The sequence below is a fragment of the Cydia pomonella genome, chromosome 2 (genome assembly GCF_033807575.1).
Source record: "Cydia pomonella isolate Wapato2018A chromosome 2, ilCydPomo1, whole genome shotgun sequence".
Taxonomy (NCBI): Eukaryota; Metazoa; Arthropoda; class Insecta; order Lepidoptera; family Tortricidae; genus Cydia; species Cydia pomonella.
This window is the reverse complement of record NC_084704.1, coordinates 11,958,585-11,977,767: the sequence shown is the minus strand read 5'-3', so window position 1 is coordinate 11,977,767 and position 19,183 is coordinate 11,958,585. Positions and strand designations below refer to the sequence as shown.

The following is a 19,183-nucleotide window of genomic DNA, read 5'->3' as shown; positions in this document are numbered from 1 at the left end:
TAAAAGTACTAACCTTTTAACAACATTTTACGATCATTTACGTTAAAATAAATATCATAAGTCCCTATGTCATTTTTTACCTCTGAGAACATCCATATAATTCTAGCCGTATTAGCGCCATTGCTATAAATCTGCGCCTCACCCGCGATCGCTACAGGTGCGCTACCTGCGCCGGCGCTTGTTCGAAGCAGCATTCGAAATTCAAACTTTAATAATTTTAAATTGATTTGACATCTATTTAAAATTACTTCCAGTGTCCTTTTTTGTATATCAATATATAATTACGAGCGAGATGAACCAATGTAAGTGCTTGAGATGAGTAATGTGAAATCAATATCATGTCTAGTTAAGATTTTTAAATTTCGGATACGGCTCCCGCTCATTAGCCAATGGAATGCATTGATGGCAATATCGGCATTATAAAAAAATTTGGGGGCGTTTACAGATTTTTTGGTGACATTTTATTACTTGCCGTCTCAAGAATTGAGTGACAGTTTCTACTTATAAAGTACTTTTATAAATTCGTAGTATGGAATGCGAAAGTAAGAATTATTATTACTTTTATTAATGGAATGAAATGATTGGAATTTTTAACTTGAAATTCTTTTCTTTTTTTTATTGAATAGGATTTAAGTGCAAACTGTCATCATGATTGATAAGAAATTGGAAAGGAGTATAATTCTTAACGAAGGGTTAACGCAGAGGTGGGCAAACTTTCTTCATAGAGGGGCCAGAAAAAATCCGAGGAGGGCCGGCACTGCAGACTAAATGCATTTTGTATGAAACCGTTATGTCGCGAACCATATACTAATTATTACGAAGGACCGGCGGCGGGCGGGATGAAACCCTTGCGCGGGCCTGTTTCATCGAACGAGCCAGCGAAGCGAAGTTCTTACATTCGACTTGGAACACACAGCTGGCTAAGGGTACGTCCCGGCAATTCCTTGTTTTTAAACTGAGCTATCAGAGGATAGTTTGATGGATAATAACTTGAGTAAATTTGTTCTAAATTAAATGAAATTGGGTAAATGTGTAGTTGAAGGTATTATATTTTAGTCATTAAATTATGAGTAGGCTAGATCAAGGGGTTATGGAACTAGAAGAGCCGAGAAGACCAAAAAGCTATTTGTGAGGGGTCTTGCTATTTTGGTCATGTTATTTCCAAGAAAGTATGGTCGAGTTTGGTATCAAATGAAAGTGCACGGTTTACAATTTTTTTTTAAATTTACGATTTTAAAATAATCAGCAAGATAAAAACTAAATTAAATAAACAAAATATAGGTATTTGTTTATTTTAATCTCTATGATGACAAATCTATCAGTTAAGGGCTCCACAGACCTTACAATAAATCGCAAGCGGTTTTCGATCTCTTGCCGGCTAAGTGTGGATTCAATTGATCTATCGTTTTGGCGAACCGCAAGTTCTCAGTTCGGGGCGAACTACTAGTACTAAGATTGCAGATGTTTTAAGTAGATCCCTCTCAACTCTCAAACAATAACAAATAAAGCAAACCTACACACGTAATGTTGTAAAGATGGTCACAAAGGTTCCTACAACAATCATATACACGATTACACACCTACACCATTCATAAAAGTGACCAAATGCTTTATCCGACGATCTAAACGGTAACATCCTACACGAAATGTAATGAGCCATTATAATAAATGTCAATTGGAGAATAACTTTTGGAGATAATTGGGGATATACAGAGTGTTTTTGTTATGTTTGATCATACTCTAAGGGGTGAATATGTAGGTCATACTGAATAAATTTTAATATGGGGCCAACCCTGAAATAGCAAAAAAACTCACAAACAGCTGATTTTCTTATGATTTTGGGGTTGGCACCATAAGTTGTTCAGTATGACCTACATATTCACACTTCAGAGTATGGTCCGACATTACACAATCAACCCTCTTCATATTAATATGTTTACATAAAATACTAAATTTATCTTACAAACTGCAACAAAATAACACAAGGTGTACATTGTGTATTCTTCGTATTGAATAGTACATAACTGCGGGTACTTAATAACCCATATCCAGCGATAATCATGACTCATTGTTGTTAAATACGACTTTACGAAGCATATTGGGAAAACTATGTTATCGGCCGCGACGTGGCTCTACACACGTAGCTTAGCAGAGAATCATTTAAGAGGATGTACACGACAGCACCTTCATACAAACGTAGCCCCCACTTTCCTCCCTGAAGAGTGAGGAGCGAAAAAGAAACTCTTGTCTTATTTTTAAAGCTTCTACAAGTAAATCTTATAATATTTAATTAATCCGAAAAAAAGTCGAAGTGATACAGCTGTGGTTAATAATTATACTTACATCAAATAGCGTAACTTTTTTTCTATAATGCTAATATCAAGCAAAATGGGGACCAAGTTATTATGCAGAGCGGTCATGTGACCTTGTCCTCTTTTGTCTAAAAAAACTAGATATTTTCGCGATGTACCCTTGGTTGAAGTGTTAACTTTCACGTAATTACACCACTTACACTTCAAAACCGCACGCACAGGGCCGCACATTCTCACTAACCCTTCGAATGTCTACCGAGAAATTACGTAAGCAGATACTTTTTAGATCTTCATCTAGGATTTTTCTTTGAAGTCAAAGTTTTGGGGTAAAATTGAATATTAATAGCAAAATTATTCCCGCCAGTCCCTTTTTGAGTTTTTATTACTTTATTAACGTTTTTTTGTTGTTAATGCGATATAAACAAATCGTTGTGGGCTTTTATATGTTCGGGGAAGGGTGTCAAAAAACAGTAGCATTTTTATAGCTTAATCGTGTGTTTGTTTTATAAAATTTATTAATATTAGCACTTGTTTTTGTTGGTCGCCATAAAAGTTTTTTGTTCAGTTGACTTTCTAGAAAGGTTGGCAATAAATGTAGGTGTAAAGTGCCATTAGGTTTTTTGCCTCCCTACCCTTTGAATATTTTTGTCCTTTAGATTAAGTTCTTACTTAGGTACCTACTAACTCATATGACTCTTCAGTACTAATTCTTCGATTATTGACAATTAGAGATATATTATCGTTAATTTAAAAAAAAATATATATTATAAGGTTTGGTACAAATAATTAGAATTATTGACGATATACTTTGACCTCGCCACAAATTTTCATCTCAATTCAAGGTACCTAAAAGGCAAGGATTGACTATAATCTATTTTATATAAGTATAAACACTATAAGCAGTATTCGTAAACAAAGTTTCTCAGAAAATATACGGTACTAATGAGTATAAAACATTGTTTATATACCTGGTTTATAACATGGTTTATGGACATGGTCCGAAATAAAAATAAATTGAATTGAATTGAATTGAATAAACAAAAATGTTTTTAAAGAATACGTGGCTTAACAATAACCCACTTACTTGATGTTTCTCATTGAACTCTAATACATAATATCTCCCTTATTTATTAGGTAAGGCCATACATACGTAATAAATATGGGAGACGATTGGTAAGACTGACTTAAGCTACCAAAGGCAATACTGGTTCAATAACCAGAAAAAAAGACAATATAATACCTAACCCATATATAAATTATAAACATTATGGTTTGTCAAAACAGTGTCAAAATTAATCACAAAACATAAAACAAATCGGCAATAAAATGAACGGTAAAATGATTTAGACTTTTTTTGTCATAAAAATCGGCTCGCCTATTCACGCATCTCTCAAAACACAGTGGATTAAGTCATAAATTTGTGAAAATTGCCATCGATAAACATCGCGAGTGTAGCATTTCAAAACATTTGAGTTTTTTTTTTCGTTTTGGCGATCAGGTAAGAAAGACAAAGGTCAAGATGACAAATATTGCGTTTAGTATAGGATGAGGATGACGTTTATACTCATATTTTCAGAATTTTTAAAATAAAACTTTTCAACACATTGGAACAAACAATGTAAATCTTTCAAGTTTTATGTTTTAACATACTTGAAATAGTCGTATCATTTTGATAGTTTGCAAGTGTATATGTCGGCGGCCGATCGTAAGATCAGGCAGATCGTAATGTTCCCGAGTAATGTTTTGACGGTAGTTAAACCAATAGATAGGTAGGATAGGTTCGTTAGGTTGCTTCAGATGCCCAAAGGGCTAACTGACCAGATATAGGAGCCCCGCGGGGCTCCGTCGACTCAGGAAACGAGACAAAGATTTTAACGCTTCACGGTTTGCCTAGGAATTTCACGATCTGCCTGATCTTACGATCGGCCGCCGACATATAATACATATAACAGTACGATAATGTGGTAGGTCCCAAGTACAGCTGTTAGCAGACATTTATTTAAAATCTGAAATAATATATGCAGTTTTGGTTGTAAGTAATATTTACTGAGTTTACACTACAGAATCCTAAGGGAGTAAACAGTAAAAAGATAAAAGGAAATACACTTGGAATTCAGTTAGAACTGTAAAGTAAAATTCCACTTAGTGTCGGAATCCGGCCGGTGGCTACAGAGCGGGGACATTTGTCGCTAAACAAATTGTGTGCTAGGTTATGCGGGGCACGGACTAGGCGACCTCCACCGGCGTAAGAAAGGGTGTAAGCGTGAATTTTTGCTTTTTCAGTTTCTGTAATAAAAGAGGAAGTCGCTTCTTTAGTTTAGTGTAGTTATTAAATTTAGTATATAATTAAATTTCGTTGCCATTTAAAAAAACATAATGGGTATGTAACGCCAATTAATGAACATACGTTAACAGTAACGTATGTTCATTAATTGGCGTTAAAATGTATGAGTATTAGGTTACCTATGTAATTACAGAATTACATAGGTAACCTAATACTCTATATTGTAAGTAAGTATCTTCTCTTTATAATTCGTAACATGTAACATCAAAGCAAAAAAAACGCAAGATAGATATTAAGTACGTCAAAAAAACATCTTATAAATATTGTTTAGGTAGATCACAAATATTGTTAACTCAAAAAAATCTAAAACGCAAAAACGTGAACCAGCGAGTTCAGTCGCTTTCCTCCAGGCGTTAGGGTTGGATGAAAAACGAGGCACCAGAAATTAAGTCTCTGCGTGAAAAATGGTTTTCTTGGACACTGTTGATGGCGAGGGCGCGGGGCTATTACCGTCCGTTGTTTAAGGTTTAAACTTAAAGCTCATGTGGGTCGCATCAAGGGGTTTATTCGCTTAGGCGCTTAGCACACTGGATCCGATTCGCACTAGCACAATCGGATTAGCACCAACCTCGAAATCTCTGGAACAGTCATGAAATTTGGTATGTATATAAATTAAAGTCCCCTTTTTCATGCCCACACCATTTGACATTTGGGGACCTCGAGGAATCGCAGCCATCTTGGAAAATGTGTACCATCCAGGAGAAATTCGTGTTTTACTCTAAATCTACATTCTTTATGAAAATATAGTGTAAGGCAACATTAAAGCTTATAAAATTCTACACAAAAAGTCCTGGATATCTTTGCGAAAAAAATACATTTTTAGAAAATACTTGCTGAATCTAAGTTTAACGCTTATACACTTCCAGGGAACATTCTCTTAATAAGAAACTCGGAAGAATATGAATTCCACTTTTAACTATACATTTATACGTGATCTACCCCAATATTAACATTTTATTCGACTGCGACTTAACCAGAAAGTAGGGTTATGGGTTTAAGTACTGACGATTCAGTACACCCTGTAGCGAGATGCACTGCAAGTATCACAATATTAAGGTACAGTAGGTTCAGCCAGCAAAGTTTTTGAGAAATAGTAGCACTTCTTTAGATCACAATACGGTTGCCAATAATTTAATTAGCAATCTCGAAGCCAATCTTTAGTAACTTCATCGGTTCGAAGCCTGAGTGCTTGGTTTTCGCTCGATAGAAAATAATCACGAACATAGGTTTAAAACGCACCTTAAATTCGTAACATTTTTTGGAACAAAGCTTAAAAAATGTGAAAATTACTTCTGAAATTGATCGGAGTCAACGATTAGGTAGGTACTTTATTTTAAACTACCAAAAATTTAAAACATGAAACAACGGGGCCTTAATAATAAATTATTGAAATCTAAATGTTAGATCAAGCAACAATGACCATAAAAAATTTGCTAAAGATATCATATGGATTAGATATGTCAGAGTAAAAAGTGAAGTTTCTTCAAACAAAAACGTCACTTTTGACACTGACATATCCAATCCATATCGTATCTTTAGGAAATTTATGACGGGCCTATATTAAAGTTCGAATCGGGCCGAATATCAAACCGGAAAGGCTATTTACGTTGTTTCGTAGGTATATGGGATATATTATACATACGTAAGGTACACCGACCCGAAAAATAGCGTATATGTAGTATAGGCACTTAATGAAATGTCCTTGCACTTTTGTAGCTCCCTCAGACGGTTTTGTAATTTTGAGGCCTTCACGGCCATTCAAAAATTGCCATAGCGGACGGTATTTCACGTCCACACGGCGGGGTATTGGTAAAGTTTTCAACTAGCAATAATCGCACCTCGGATTAACCTCATTGGTTACGATATTGCCTCTGCGCAAAGTTGACAGCTTCTTCGAACTCCGGCCACCCCATGAAACTACATCGAACAAACGATAGCGTGTTCTATTTCGACCTCAGCGCCATCTGTTGTAAGATAGCAGAACTATGCATTCGGAGCAGCTGATTCTGCGAAGAAAATTGCGACAAGTATTATAAATTTAAATACATTTAAAAAAGAGAAACGAATGCAAATAGCTTTTCCTCGGCTCTGATTGGCTGAATGTTCGAATTTCACCGAATGAGAACGTCAAAATTCAAATTGTAACGCGATCACGCTCCGCGACCGTTACTGCACGTTTCAAAAATAGAACACGCCGGCCATTTTAAGTGGATGGACGGTAGCTGCGCATGAGCGGCTTATTAATCAGTGTGTTTATTTTATCGCGCATATAAGTATGCGGGTGGACACGCATTCTTGAGAAAATGGTCATAAAACTTAAATATGCGACCTCGATGTGCCAGGGACTGCTAAGCCAAGGTTTCAATGAAGTGATAAATATTATAATGGTCATTGCCATATCTAAGTCACAAAGTTCAAGTAGGTTAAAAAATACTACACATTATGCCTTCGTCTTCTGTGAAGCGGAGCGGCGTAATTTTCAGTCAGGACAAAAATGTCCAATGTCCAATATAAAATGTTTATAAAATCATTCACATCTCAAACTTGCCGCATAATAAAATGTAAAAGTCACATCACCTCGTAAAACTGTTACGAATAAAAATGCATAATAGCCGGCGGCATATTTGCCCGCCAGAGTTTGTCAAAAGCCGTTGTTTTAGGAGTTATCCCGACCCTCCAAGTTAAACTGATCCATTTTAGCATCAATACAAAACCAATTCCTTGGGAAATTATACTTTTACAAACTTATCATTTCGGCAACCACTGATATACTTAAAGCTATTTTACCACATTTATTTAAGACTTAAATTACAACTCACAAAATTGTCAGATATGAGAATGCGAAAGTTATTATGTGAATCGAGCAAGGGATAATTCTCACAATTTGGTAACTGATCCAAAGAAATCTTTATGAAAGCAACCTTATGTGGCTCGCCAAAGGTCTAATCTCAAACGTATAAATACATACGATAAGAGCTTGATGAAGTTAATAGTTGGGGGCCAGTTTATAGCGGTTCAGGATACACCATCATTTGTTATGTCAGATCGCCTTGATACGGCGTCAGAAGATCTGATGGCCCGAGATTTGTTTAATACAAACTATGAATATATTTTCAAGGGTTTTCATTTCTTCTCTCGCTAGTAGGTCCGTACCGTGCAGTGCGAAAGATTTAAGGACGCGTATAAAGATCAACAATCCTTATGACGTAAGTAACCGAAACTTTGGTAGATACTTAAAAAAATATTTAGATAGGTAACTTACCTACTACAAAGAAAAGCCCTCAATTCATTAATATTAACCCCAGCCTCGCCAACCCCAACATAAATAATAAATATACATTAGAAAAAACCACAGATCTAAAATATTCATTCAAAAGATTCTTCAAACATCCACACCTCAGTCACTTAACACCGTAGAGAATTTTTCTTTTTTCTTGAATAAGATTTACATATTTTCTCCTTAAATTTATTTGTCGCTGAAGATTATAAGTATGGAAATTGGACGATATGCCTCCTGAGGGAGCTGAGGTTTCGTGTTTCTTTTTCTTTCCTTTGGAACATTTTTGTTTATTCAAATACGAAATATGTTTTAGAATGTTTTTTTAATTAAAGGAATGACGGTGATTGAAACATTTTTACAAAACGATATGTTTTGGACTCACCGTATAAAATAGGCTCTTGGTCGTGTCATATTTGCAATATTTTAGGGTTTTGATAGTAAATCCTCCATGACCGTGCCCTGGCACATACAAGTCCTCAATAAGTAATAATAAAATGAAAAGACTACTGCCATTTCCTATCGTTTTAATCGCTCCTCGCCAATCACTTCCTGTCTCAAATAGTCCAATTTGGTCCAAAGTCAGACCACAACGGCCATCATTTTTCCATCTAAAAAGGCTCCAACATTGCCCAACAGTGCAACAGGAAGCGGTAGTCGATTCGAGTCCTGACCGGAATATGTTATTTGATTGAAGTCTGTATGTCGTCATACATCACTGCCGTAGTTAGTGAGGAATAGTAAATCTTACATAGAGATATAGATGAGGTAGCTTTTGTTTGTTCAATGATTTTTGTTTAAAACAAAGGGAGCACGTGGAAATATGCGAGAGAAAATCGGCAAGGCGTGACCGTTAATGTGAGTCACTGTAGATGAGAATGGGATTGTGATTGAGTGATTGTAGAATACGTAGGTAATTTTTTTTAAATAGCTTTTCCTCGGCTATATATCGTAATCGATACGTAGTTAAAAAAAACCATGACATTATATACATGAAACTTTTGTTTTAAAAAGATTTTGTGTACTAGGAAAATTCTATTCCTAATCCTTACTTTAAATACTGACCATGAGAAATCAAGCTTCGGAACTCAACACACATTTACATTGTTTAGTTAAGAAAAAATAGTACCGTCAAACTAGTCATCGTCATCCATCCACCTGTACGTGAGTACTTACACCCAAAATAAGAAAATTGAGTAGAAATTTTCCTCAATGACATGAGATCCTTTTGAGTGGACCATCAAGGTCACCGAACCATCTTTGTCATCTCATACCTACCACTTAACTCACTGCCACTGTTTCATAGCTGTGCCATAATATTTATAAAGTAGCACACACACACATCAATCTTTAATACACTAATGCACACCATCGGAGTACCTTCCAGAGTAAAAATTAATAAATAAATATTGTAGGGACATTCTTACACAAATTGACTAACAATAAGTCCCACGGTAAGCTACGAAAGCTCGTGTTGTGGGGTGGGTAGAGTAAGTTTCATTTTTTTATTTTATCTACATTTCATGCAATTATTTAATACACAGTATTAGCAGCAGCCGCCAAATATTGCGAGACCGTTTAAAAACACACAAAACACCAAAAAAATCAAACATTCAAGACACATAAAAATCCCCATTACAAGTATTACAACCCCATCCTGAAGCAACAAAAGTTACAACTCTTAAGGGGCCCGGCTCACTTTAAAACGCCCCCACAGATAATAAAAACGCTTGTCTATGATTCGAGTGCCATAGACAATGAGTACCAGCCATAAAACAACAGCCAGTGTAAATCGAACCAAGTCCCGCGAGTTTTCCAGGAGCTTTTACTGGACCTGTGACATTTTTAGGGTTACAATTTTGTTGGTGGAATGAAAGACAATACTGGCGAAAGCAAATGACGCGAGGAGAGCAATTTTAAATTGTCATTACAGGGGAAACGGCGTTTTTATATTTTGTAAGGAAGGTGCTTCGCTTAACATACATTTTAGGGGTGCATGTACAGCCGGATTGTTTTTAGAAACTATGTTTAATAAAAACTTTAAAATATTTAATAAAAACCGGACTCGCCCACCGAGGGTTCCGTACTTTTTAGTATTTGTTGTTATAGCGGCAATCGAAATACATCATATATGAAAATTTCAACCATCTAACTATCACGGTTCATAAGATACAGCCTGGTGACTGATGGACAGACGGACGGACAGCAGAGTCTTAGTAATAGGGTCCCGTTTTACCCTTTGAGTACGAAACCCTAAAAATCTTTATTTGTTTATCATTGCGCCTTAATACTAAGAAATATATATATTCCAGTATTCCAGGATGCTCCTTGTCAGTAAATACTTCTTGCCAGTCCTATAAATTGTATTATATGTTATGGGTGCTACTATGGTCTGGCTTAAGATCTCGTCTGGTCTGGAAGATTGATCATCAATAAAAAAATAGGTATATAATTAAACATTTTTTGGAAGGTCAGATGCTGCTATAAATAAATAATTTAAACATCCTGTAAACAACGCCGCGGAATATTCTGGCCAATAAAAAGCATAAAGCAAGCAATCCTTTTTCCGCGTTAGGGCGACTACACATCCCTCGGGTCTCGCGAATGATTACACCTGTTTACTCTGGGTATTGCGCATCAACAATGCTAAAGACAATTGGTTTTTTTTTTTTAATAAAAACATTGTTGACAAATGAACGCATATACGGTGCACCTGATACGCGCTGGCCCCTGCACATAAAATTACGAATATATACCATACAGAAGCTTTAACACTCTGCAGGTCACACACTTGTCCTTTGCTGACCTTAAACAATTCATTTTTGTTAAATATGAAATTATGACAATAGATATTTCATTAAAACAGGATGTCTTAATATTGCCAACAAATATTTAGTTATCTACAGCAGTTCTATACAAGAAAAATAATTATATTCTGCGTGTATTCTTTTATACAACGGTAAAATAGGGCGCGAACAACGAGTATACCCCACGGGTGTTCGCAAATTACCTATCGTTATTTATGCCGATTGTTTGACACGCTTCAACAGTTGCTTTGGAAAATATAATTGTATTACAAAATCGAATGTAACATTTAATTTAATACCGGTGTCTAAATATAATTACTATTTTTGCATATTTTTTTTATTAAATTTACTTAGTATTTAAAAGAAATCTGTAGAAGAATTAAATAAATATACGTTCTCCTTAACCGTAACTAAATAAAAAATCCTCCCCCACGACCTCACCCAAGATAAATGTCCACGTGTAGATACCGGCAATTTTTCAAAATAAACACTTGATGCCACTATTTAAGCGCTTAGCATATTTTTTCTTTCGTCCCAACAATTTAAACTAATGGTCTCCAAACTTTGCTGAACAAAAATGTTACGGATACAGTAAATATTCAACGGCATTTACGTCGTTTTTGTTTACAATCTGCTCCCCTCGGATGACAGGCCGGACTTATTAACTTGCGATTTGACAGGGTGCCTGTTAAATCCTTTTTATGGTCTTTTTTAAATGGAGTGTATACTAAGTGCATATTCTTTAAGATATTTAAGTTTATTACACGCTTTTATTAATTTTTTTACGGATATTCAAAGCTGTCGTTTTATTAATTTTTTACGGATATCCAAAGCTGTCGTTGTTATCTACTTACCTATAAATACATACCTTCAGGAATAACTAGTAATAATATTTCACTGATTTTATTACTTATTTGATAATTAAAAAGGTAACTTGTCAAAAGAAATATGTAAAATTAGTCGTGAAGAGTAATATTAACCATGTATTCTCATAAATAAATAAAAAAACAATTTAAAAAAATTCGGTGTCTAATCTAACTATATACGACTAACTTACTTGTTCAAAAATCGCTTAAACAAATAAGTAGCACAGTAAGTTTTCCGGACTAATTCTGAGACGTCAAAGGGATGCGATGTGCGGTACAAGAAGCCAATTTGCATATAAATTGTGTCTTGTCGAACTTCGTCTGGTCTGGAATACCTATTTCGACTTTGATGGAGTCGTATACTGTACGTATCACGGCTATGCTTGAACTTGTTAGGAAGGGACAGAATAACTTAGAATTTATGTCGAAACTGCTGGAATATACTGCATATATGAAATAAATAAGATTTAAAATATACATCGAAATCTGTACCCAACCCCCCTACCCAGACAAGCTCTGATATGGTTTACTATGGCCAACAACTCATTGGATATAAATATCATCTTCTATTGAAAATTATGTGCCATGAAGAATCTACTAATAGGTAAAACTGGAGCTGACCCCCCATTTCCAATACAATGCCATACAATTATAATATCTAAGTAATTTTCTATTTGTTATAAAATAATATCACGCTTATGAGTTACCGTTGCGATTAGAAATCTATATAATAATAATTAATGGACTTTTATAAGAATCTCTGAAGAAATCTCCAAATCTTGTACTTTAATATGACATCCCATGAGTCACGGCCCGATTATCTGACTTAACCCTGTCGATATCTGCTCCGCCCTCACTGAAGAGGGTGCATTACAATTACAACTTGAGATCACTATTTCATATGTTATCAATACAACTATTCTAATTTATTTTGAGATTTCTAACAAAACAGACTCTCCTCATAACACACCACACTCGTATTAAAAAGTTTTCCTGTTTTACCTTTCTTTTTTGGGTAGGGGAAACTGGGGAGGGTTGATCACCCCTTTTGATTTTAGACTAAATTTTTTAAACTATTAGCAGTATTGAGAAGCTTTATATACCATACGATTCAGAATTTATCTATTTCTTAATACTTTGAATTAGAACAGAATTGTGCAACAATTTAGACCATTATTTAAAGAAATGCCATAATGTAGACTTTTACCATGTGTCCCCTGTATAAGGGAGACATGTTTACCCCTGGTTGGGAGCCTTGATCCTGGAGGATCAAGTCTCCCAGGTTCTGGGGACACATGGTAAACAGATTTTTACCGTGTCTCCCCATACCAGATTCTCACACATTATATAACCCGAATCGGAACTAGCAATGCATCTAGAATTAGGAAAACACACAACAAACATATATATACTGTATCTTCCATACTTAGCAGTTATATTTCCGCCAATAAGATGTTTTGATGCGAAGGGATCAAGTCTCCCATGCTTGGGGACACATGGTAAATAGATTTTAAGTGACAATGCCATACTTTGAGGGTTGATTTCACGTTAATATATTGAGTTGATCAAAAGGAATTTAATATATTAAGAAATCAAACACATAATGATCCGTATTCTTTCAATTTTAAAAAAGAAAGTAGTTTTATTTTCGAAAAAATAACACAAAACTGGTAATACATTTTGTACCATCAAAAAGTAAAAAAAAATTAAAAAAGTAACAAACATAAAATTTCTTCTAACAAGTACACTTGTCTGTAGAATAATAATTACAAAACGTTAAATTGTTTATAAACAAACTTCCAAATAATCATAATTATTACCGTTAATTGCTCTTATTTATCATTACCACATTTGGAGATTCAAGTAACAAGCTAACTATAATCTCAAAAGTTTTAACAGTCTAGAAATGCCTAATTTGCGAAATTAAACATCTAAGTAATAATCAACAACAATAGCTAATACTTAGCCACATTATATTAATCAGTCTTCATCAAAAAGGACTAACTATTTGGCTTTAAACATCAAACTATATAGATAAACCTTAAAGGTTATTTTAACAAGTTGACTTGTCACATTATATGCACATGCTTATCACAAATATATTCTCAAAAAGCTTGTTGCTCTTGACAAGCTCGTAGCCTCTGGTTTCCTTAGTAACAACTCTTTATGGCGTTGCATGAATCCTCAAAACCAGTCATAACTAGCCTCTTTTTTAACTTCCCAATTGTCAGGAAACTTTTTTTAATTTCTTTTGACAAATTGATAGGCGAAAGTACGAACATTCTTCGGAGTAAGGCCATGGTACAACTTACTAGCTTTCTCTAAATATTTTGCCAAATCTTTTTCTTCTTCGTCAGTTAATACTTGAGACAGCTTGTAGTTAGGTTCATATTATATTTCATCTGTCGATGCTTGTTGCTTTCTTGCATACCGTTTTAAGGTCATAAGAGGTATGCCATATTTTTTTGAAGTTCCTTTAATGGTACTACCAGGTACGAGTAATACTTCTGATACAGCATTTTCTAATCTTTCCTTTTCTATCGGTATTCTTTTTTTTAACCTTTACGAGGCATGATTTCCTAAAACAATAAAAAATTACAGCTCTACGAAACGTTTTGTTAATTACTATGTAGACTTGATCCCTTTAGGGGTGACATGATCCCGGGATCATGTCTCCCCCAAAGAAAAAGTCCAAGTCTCCCCATACATACTCAGGTTATAAAACATGCCGTGATCGAAACTAACGTTCGCGTATTTCAATGAAATCAAAGTTAATTAACACTTCAATAAACAACAAAAAGAATAAGCACACTCACTAACAGCATTTATATCACATTTTATTTAATAAATCCAGTTAAAACTTACCGAAAATTAAATACAGCACGCAGCAAATTTTTCATCGTTCGCCATTTGCAAACCACTGACTTGTTCCAAATGGCGCCATGACATAACGTGAAGTTAGGAACAAATTAATGAGTGTGGCTAGCTTAAAAAATTGTATGACGTCTGGTTAAACTTGAAATGAAGATTACCAAGTGTCCCCTAGCGATCGACCCTCCCCACCTTCCCCTACGCCTTTTTAAGTTTTACGCATTATCAGTAAAATTATGAATATAACCTGGTTTTAATATTGATAATAATCACCGGAGATATGTTTTAAACCTAAATCATAATAAATAAATTAATATTATAGGACATTGTTATACAAATTGACTGAGTCACACAGTAAACTCAATAAGCCTTGTGCTGTGCTGTAGGTACTAACAAAACGATATACAATATAATGTAGAAATATTTATAAATACATAGAAAACACCCATAACTCGGGAACAAGTATCTCACAAATAAATGCCCTTACCAGAATTTGAACCCGGGACCATCGGTTTTATAAACACTAGGCCAGACACAGGTCGTGAAGCATAATCTTTTTAAACGTATTCACTAAAAAAAGATCTCATTGATAGAATAAAATTAGATGCTTATTTTTTATTTGCACACCCTAATAAAGTCGAGAGAAACAAAACACCCAAAATGAAACAACAACAATAAAATCTATAAAAATGATTACACGGTCAATATAAGAAGGCAGTCAAATAAAGTTTCGTAGCTACGAATTAGTTTAATTGTGACGGTCACGCACTGGCTGCGACTAACGGACCACGAACTTCTTTCGTCTCTGGAAGGGTTGCCGTTGGCAGGGTGGCTTTTAAACTAAATAGCGAAGAATTAGTACGAACCACTTAAACGTCTCTTACAGACAGTGTACCTACTCGAACCTACTGATGATAATACTGCCACAAATGAATTATTGTTTTTGTGGATAATTGTATTGTGGACATTATGTTATTTTTTATTTATTAAGATCTTATTAGACATGCATCATAATAATTGCGTACGGTCTGTTGTACGGTGTGTTCCTAGATAATAAGCTAGCCTTTAGATAATACGTAGTATTATATATTTGTTTAATAAAGCTGCCTGTATATTAAATTTAGGTACCCACCACCCACCGGACATTACAAAACAGTTTTTAACGATCCCACTGGTGTATCCTAATATATGATTTATTTAATATCATTAATAAAAAAAATATGCTTACTTATGTACCTAATTAGAATTCATATGTTGTATTCGTGTAACATTACATAAAAAAATACATTAGAATTAAGTATAAACTATATTAAATTTAAACTAAACAAAGCTACAAATGAGAATTACGAGTAAGTAAGGTTAATGAACTAACATAAAGATTATAACTAGTTATGCGCTATCGAAACTGAAAAGAAAATATAAACTAACGTAATATTAATCAAGAAGATAATTAAAAGTGTTACTTAACCAGTTTTCTTGTGGATAGTATCTGAAACAAGTTATTTATGAATTAATAATCAGCATAAAGTGTAACTATATCTAATCTAGTAAGTAAATAAAGTGTGAAATAGTAAACACCAAAATTCATAAACTTTGCAGAGTCAAGGTAGCTAACGCCATCTGTTTGTAAGTAGCGGAACTATTACATACAACGCTCGGCGCTAGTATTAGTACTGCTTATTAACACCCGATGGCGCTAGTAACAGACTAACGTTTAAAATATGCGAGGATTATAAAGACAAAGAAAGGCTTATAAATTAAATTCAAGGGAATAAAGTCTATTAGGTTAGTATAATCAGTAACAAATTTGTTTTGAAAATGCATTTTAACATGTTTATCGGTTTCGATATTGAATTTTCGGTTTTGCAACTTTTATTGAAAATTAAATACTTACATAAGTATACGGCCACTGAGATGTCCTTTATAATAAAAACAATGTAAATCCCTACTTTATATTATAAATGCAACCGTAGGCAATTATGTTAAACTCTATGTATGTTACCTCTTCACGCTTTAACCGCTGAACCGATTTAGATGAAATCTAATATGGAAATAGTTTAAGCTCCCCTTCTCCTCAAATAGAGCTCTTCAAATTTACCAATTTTCATGATAAACTGACAAAAATAAAAATCAGCCCACGTACCTCTATAGGTACTTACTTTAACAATTAGGCAAACTCCCCTTCTAAATAGGTTGAAGCAATTTTTTTTCTTTAAGCCGCGTTGGTATAAAATGACATTAAATGATGTCTTTATGAGGTGACCCGTTCACATAATGCCCATAAAGCGTGTACACCGGAAATATATCGGGCGCGGAGTAAGACATCGTGCATTCGACCGTATTTCTATACAGACGAACATTGTGCGCATTCCGAGCTGCGAGCGTCGCCTTTTTTATGAGATTAAGAGGAAGCGTCTTTTTTATAGTGAATGATGATATTTTAAGATTTTGTTGTATCTTGTCTTATTTTTATATAAATATATGCGTTTTGTTCTTTTAGAATTAAATATATTTTTTTTATAAAAGTGAAAACATCTGAATACTACGTGAGGTCACCTGCCTATCCTCCATAAAAAAAAGGTGCTGAATTAAATACGTGATACTTTCACAGATTTATTTACCGATTATTTCAATGTTCAAAGCGGCCAATAAAGGGCTGATGATTCATGACCTATTCGATATACAACAAAAACGTTAGATTTGTCTTGGTAAATATTACAAACATATCAGAGTTCTATGGACGTTCACCATAGAACTCGATTCCCACTGGCTTGCCTTAATTGAGCACCTAAACCTACCGGTCTTAAGGATAAAGCAGGTCAAATCCAGCTTGTCTGATAAGTATGCTTTACGCGCCGCCACGGATAGATATGTGTGTATAACACATAACTAGCATAACAAATAAAATATAATATACAACATTCTGTTATAAAATACTGTTTAATCGAATTACTATTTTAAAATAATGTCTGTATCTATACAAAAATTTTAAGTAATTACTATAAAAATAAAGTTTAGCTCAAACTTCTTTGGTTGCGATTTGAACATAACAATAATAGCTGATCCCTAAAAGTTATCTTACCTACTTCAAGAGCTGAACGTTTTATATAGGTACGCGGGGTACGCCACTTAAGAGCACCATCGCTATTCGCCAAGATTTGATTTATATTCGACAATAATGCGACGCACTGCATGGCTAACGTCTATTAATATTTTCAACTGCAATACAAGCAAATTTCACTCCTATTTGTATATTGTTACGATTATTTTTTCTTTGAAAAGTAACGTTTAAATGAATACAGGGAAAACTGAAATTAAGACTACTATTCGTAAAATTGACATAAAAATACTTAGTAGGAACGTACAAGATATTTAATATCTGTCACGAAGATAGCGCCCGGGTGCAAATAATGATATCTAGATCTGCATATTCTGAAAATTGGCTTAAATTGCTGTCTGATCTTCTAACAAGAGGGATAAAGCCCTTGTTAGGATTTGGTCGGTTTCCTAGCGATGTTTTTCTTCACTGTCAAAGTCAAATAAAGGACCAAGATTACTACTACTCGCCTACCGTTACTCCCACCTCCCACCACGTAGAATCGAACAAACAGAACCCCTAGTGTAAATTTATTCGATAGCATGACGTGACGTACGCGTTTGCGTTAAGTCTCATTTTGTATGTGATATTGAGTTTCCAAAACGTCCCGCTTGGCGCGCTGTTTCTAAATCCCATACAAAATGAGACTTAACGCAAACGTGCACGTCACATCACGCTATGGAATAAATTTACACTAGGGGTTCTGATTTGTGGTTCACTATAGAACTTTTCACAGTAAGTGTTATAGTAATATTACTTTTTAAATCAGTGTAATGCAAATGACGAAGTTAATGTGAAAAGGTTTGGAACACAGTGGTCAGGAACCAAGTAGTTCCATAGTACCTAGTACCTACGCTACTAGTATCAGAAAATCACGGGAATCATTAGTTTACAAACAGAGTTACTATTAGAAAGTATAGCACGGTCCCACGTGGTCGTAGTTCAGGCGGGGCGTGGGAACAGACACAAGTATAATAAGCATGCGCCGGCGCCGTAATTCACGCGCTCGACGCACCGCGCCATCATACGTTTATCGCTATGGATCCGCTCACCCAACATGCTAATCATTAACGCATGGAAACGCAACTGTCACTGTCACACTAATACGGAAGAGTGATAGAGAAAGATGACTACGCTACGCTACGGAGCGTTAACAATTGGCAAATTGGGTACGCGGGCTGTAACTCTGTGAATCTCCCCCCCCCCCCCCACTTTCTGGGCGAATCATAAAAAGCCTAGAGTCTGGCTAAGCTAACTGTGCACCGTCTTGAACATAACAAAGTGAGGAGATGTCATTATAAACGTCATATTTTCATAGAAATTTGGCATAAACCACCTTATAAATTTGACATTGCCACACTTTGCTTGGTCCCACTCTAATATTGTACATTATACGCATCAAAAATTTGTTGCGAAACATCTTTATATATTCGTTATGACTGGGCACAAAAAACTTGCACTAAATATATCTAGGTACCGAAAAATTTGGTTTCTTGAAAAACGTTTTATTGTCCATTCAAATGACTGTAGGTTATCAGAAATAAAATTTAAGAGCTATGTCTAGAGACCTATTATATTCAGATAGTAGATGAAAATCAGGGAATAAAAG

At 34.8% G+C, this 19,183-nt stretch overlaps 1 protein-coding gene and 1 non-coding gene across 4 annotated transcripts in view; both read right to left on the bottom strand.

Moving 5' to 3' along the window:
* Nucleotides 1-19,183, bottom strand: part of LOC133534363 (protein trachealess) — a 206,787-nt gene that overhangs the window by 77,899 nt on the left and 109,705 nt on the right. For all 3 annotated transcript variants that reach the window (XM_061873468.1, XM_061873469.1, XM_061873465.1), the window contains exon 4: nt 15,946-15,966. In XM_061873468.1, coding sequence (XP_061729452.1) covers nt 15,946-15,966 — 21 coding nt within the window. The remainder of the gene's footprint in view (nt 1-15,945; nt 15,967-19,183) is intronic.
* Nucleotides 6,401-6,539, bottom strand: LOC133515658 (U4 spliceosomal RNA). Its single transcript, XR_009799057.1, has one exon. It is a non-coding gene; the product is annotated as a U4 spliceosomal RNA (small nuclear RNA).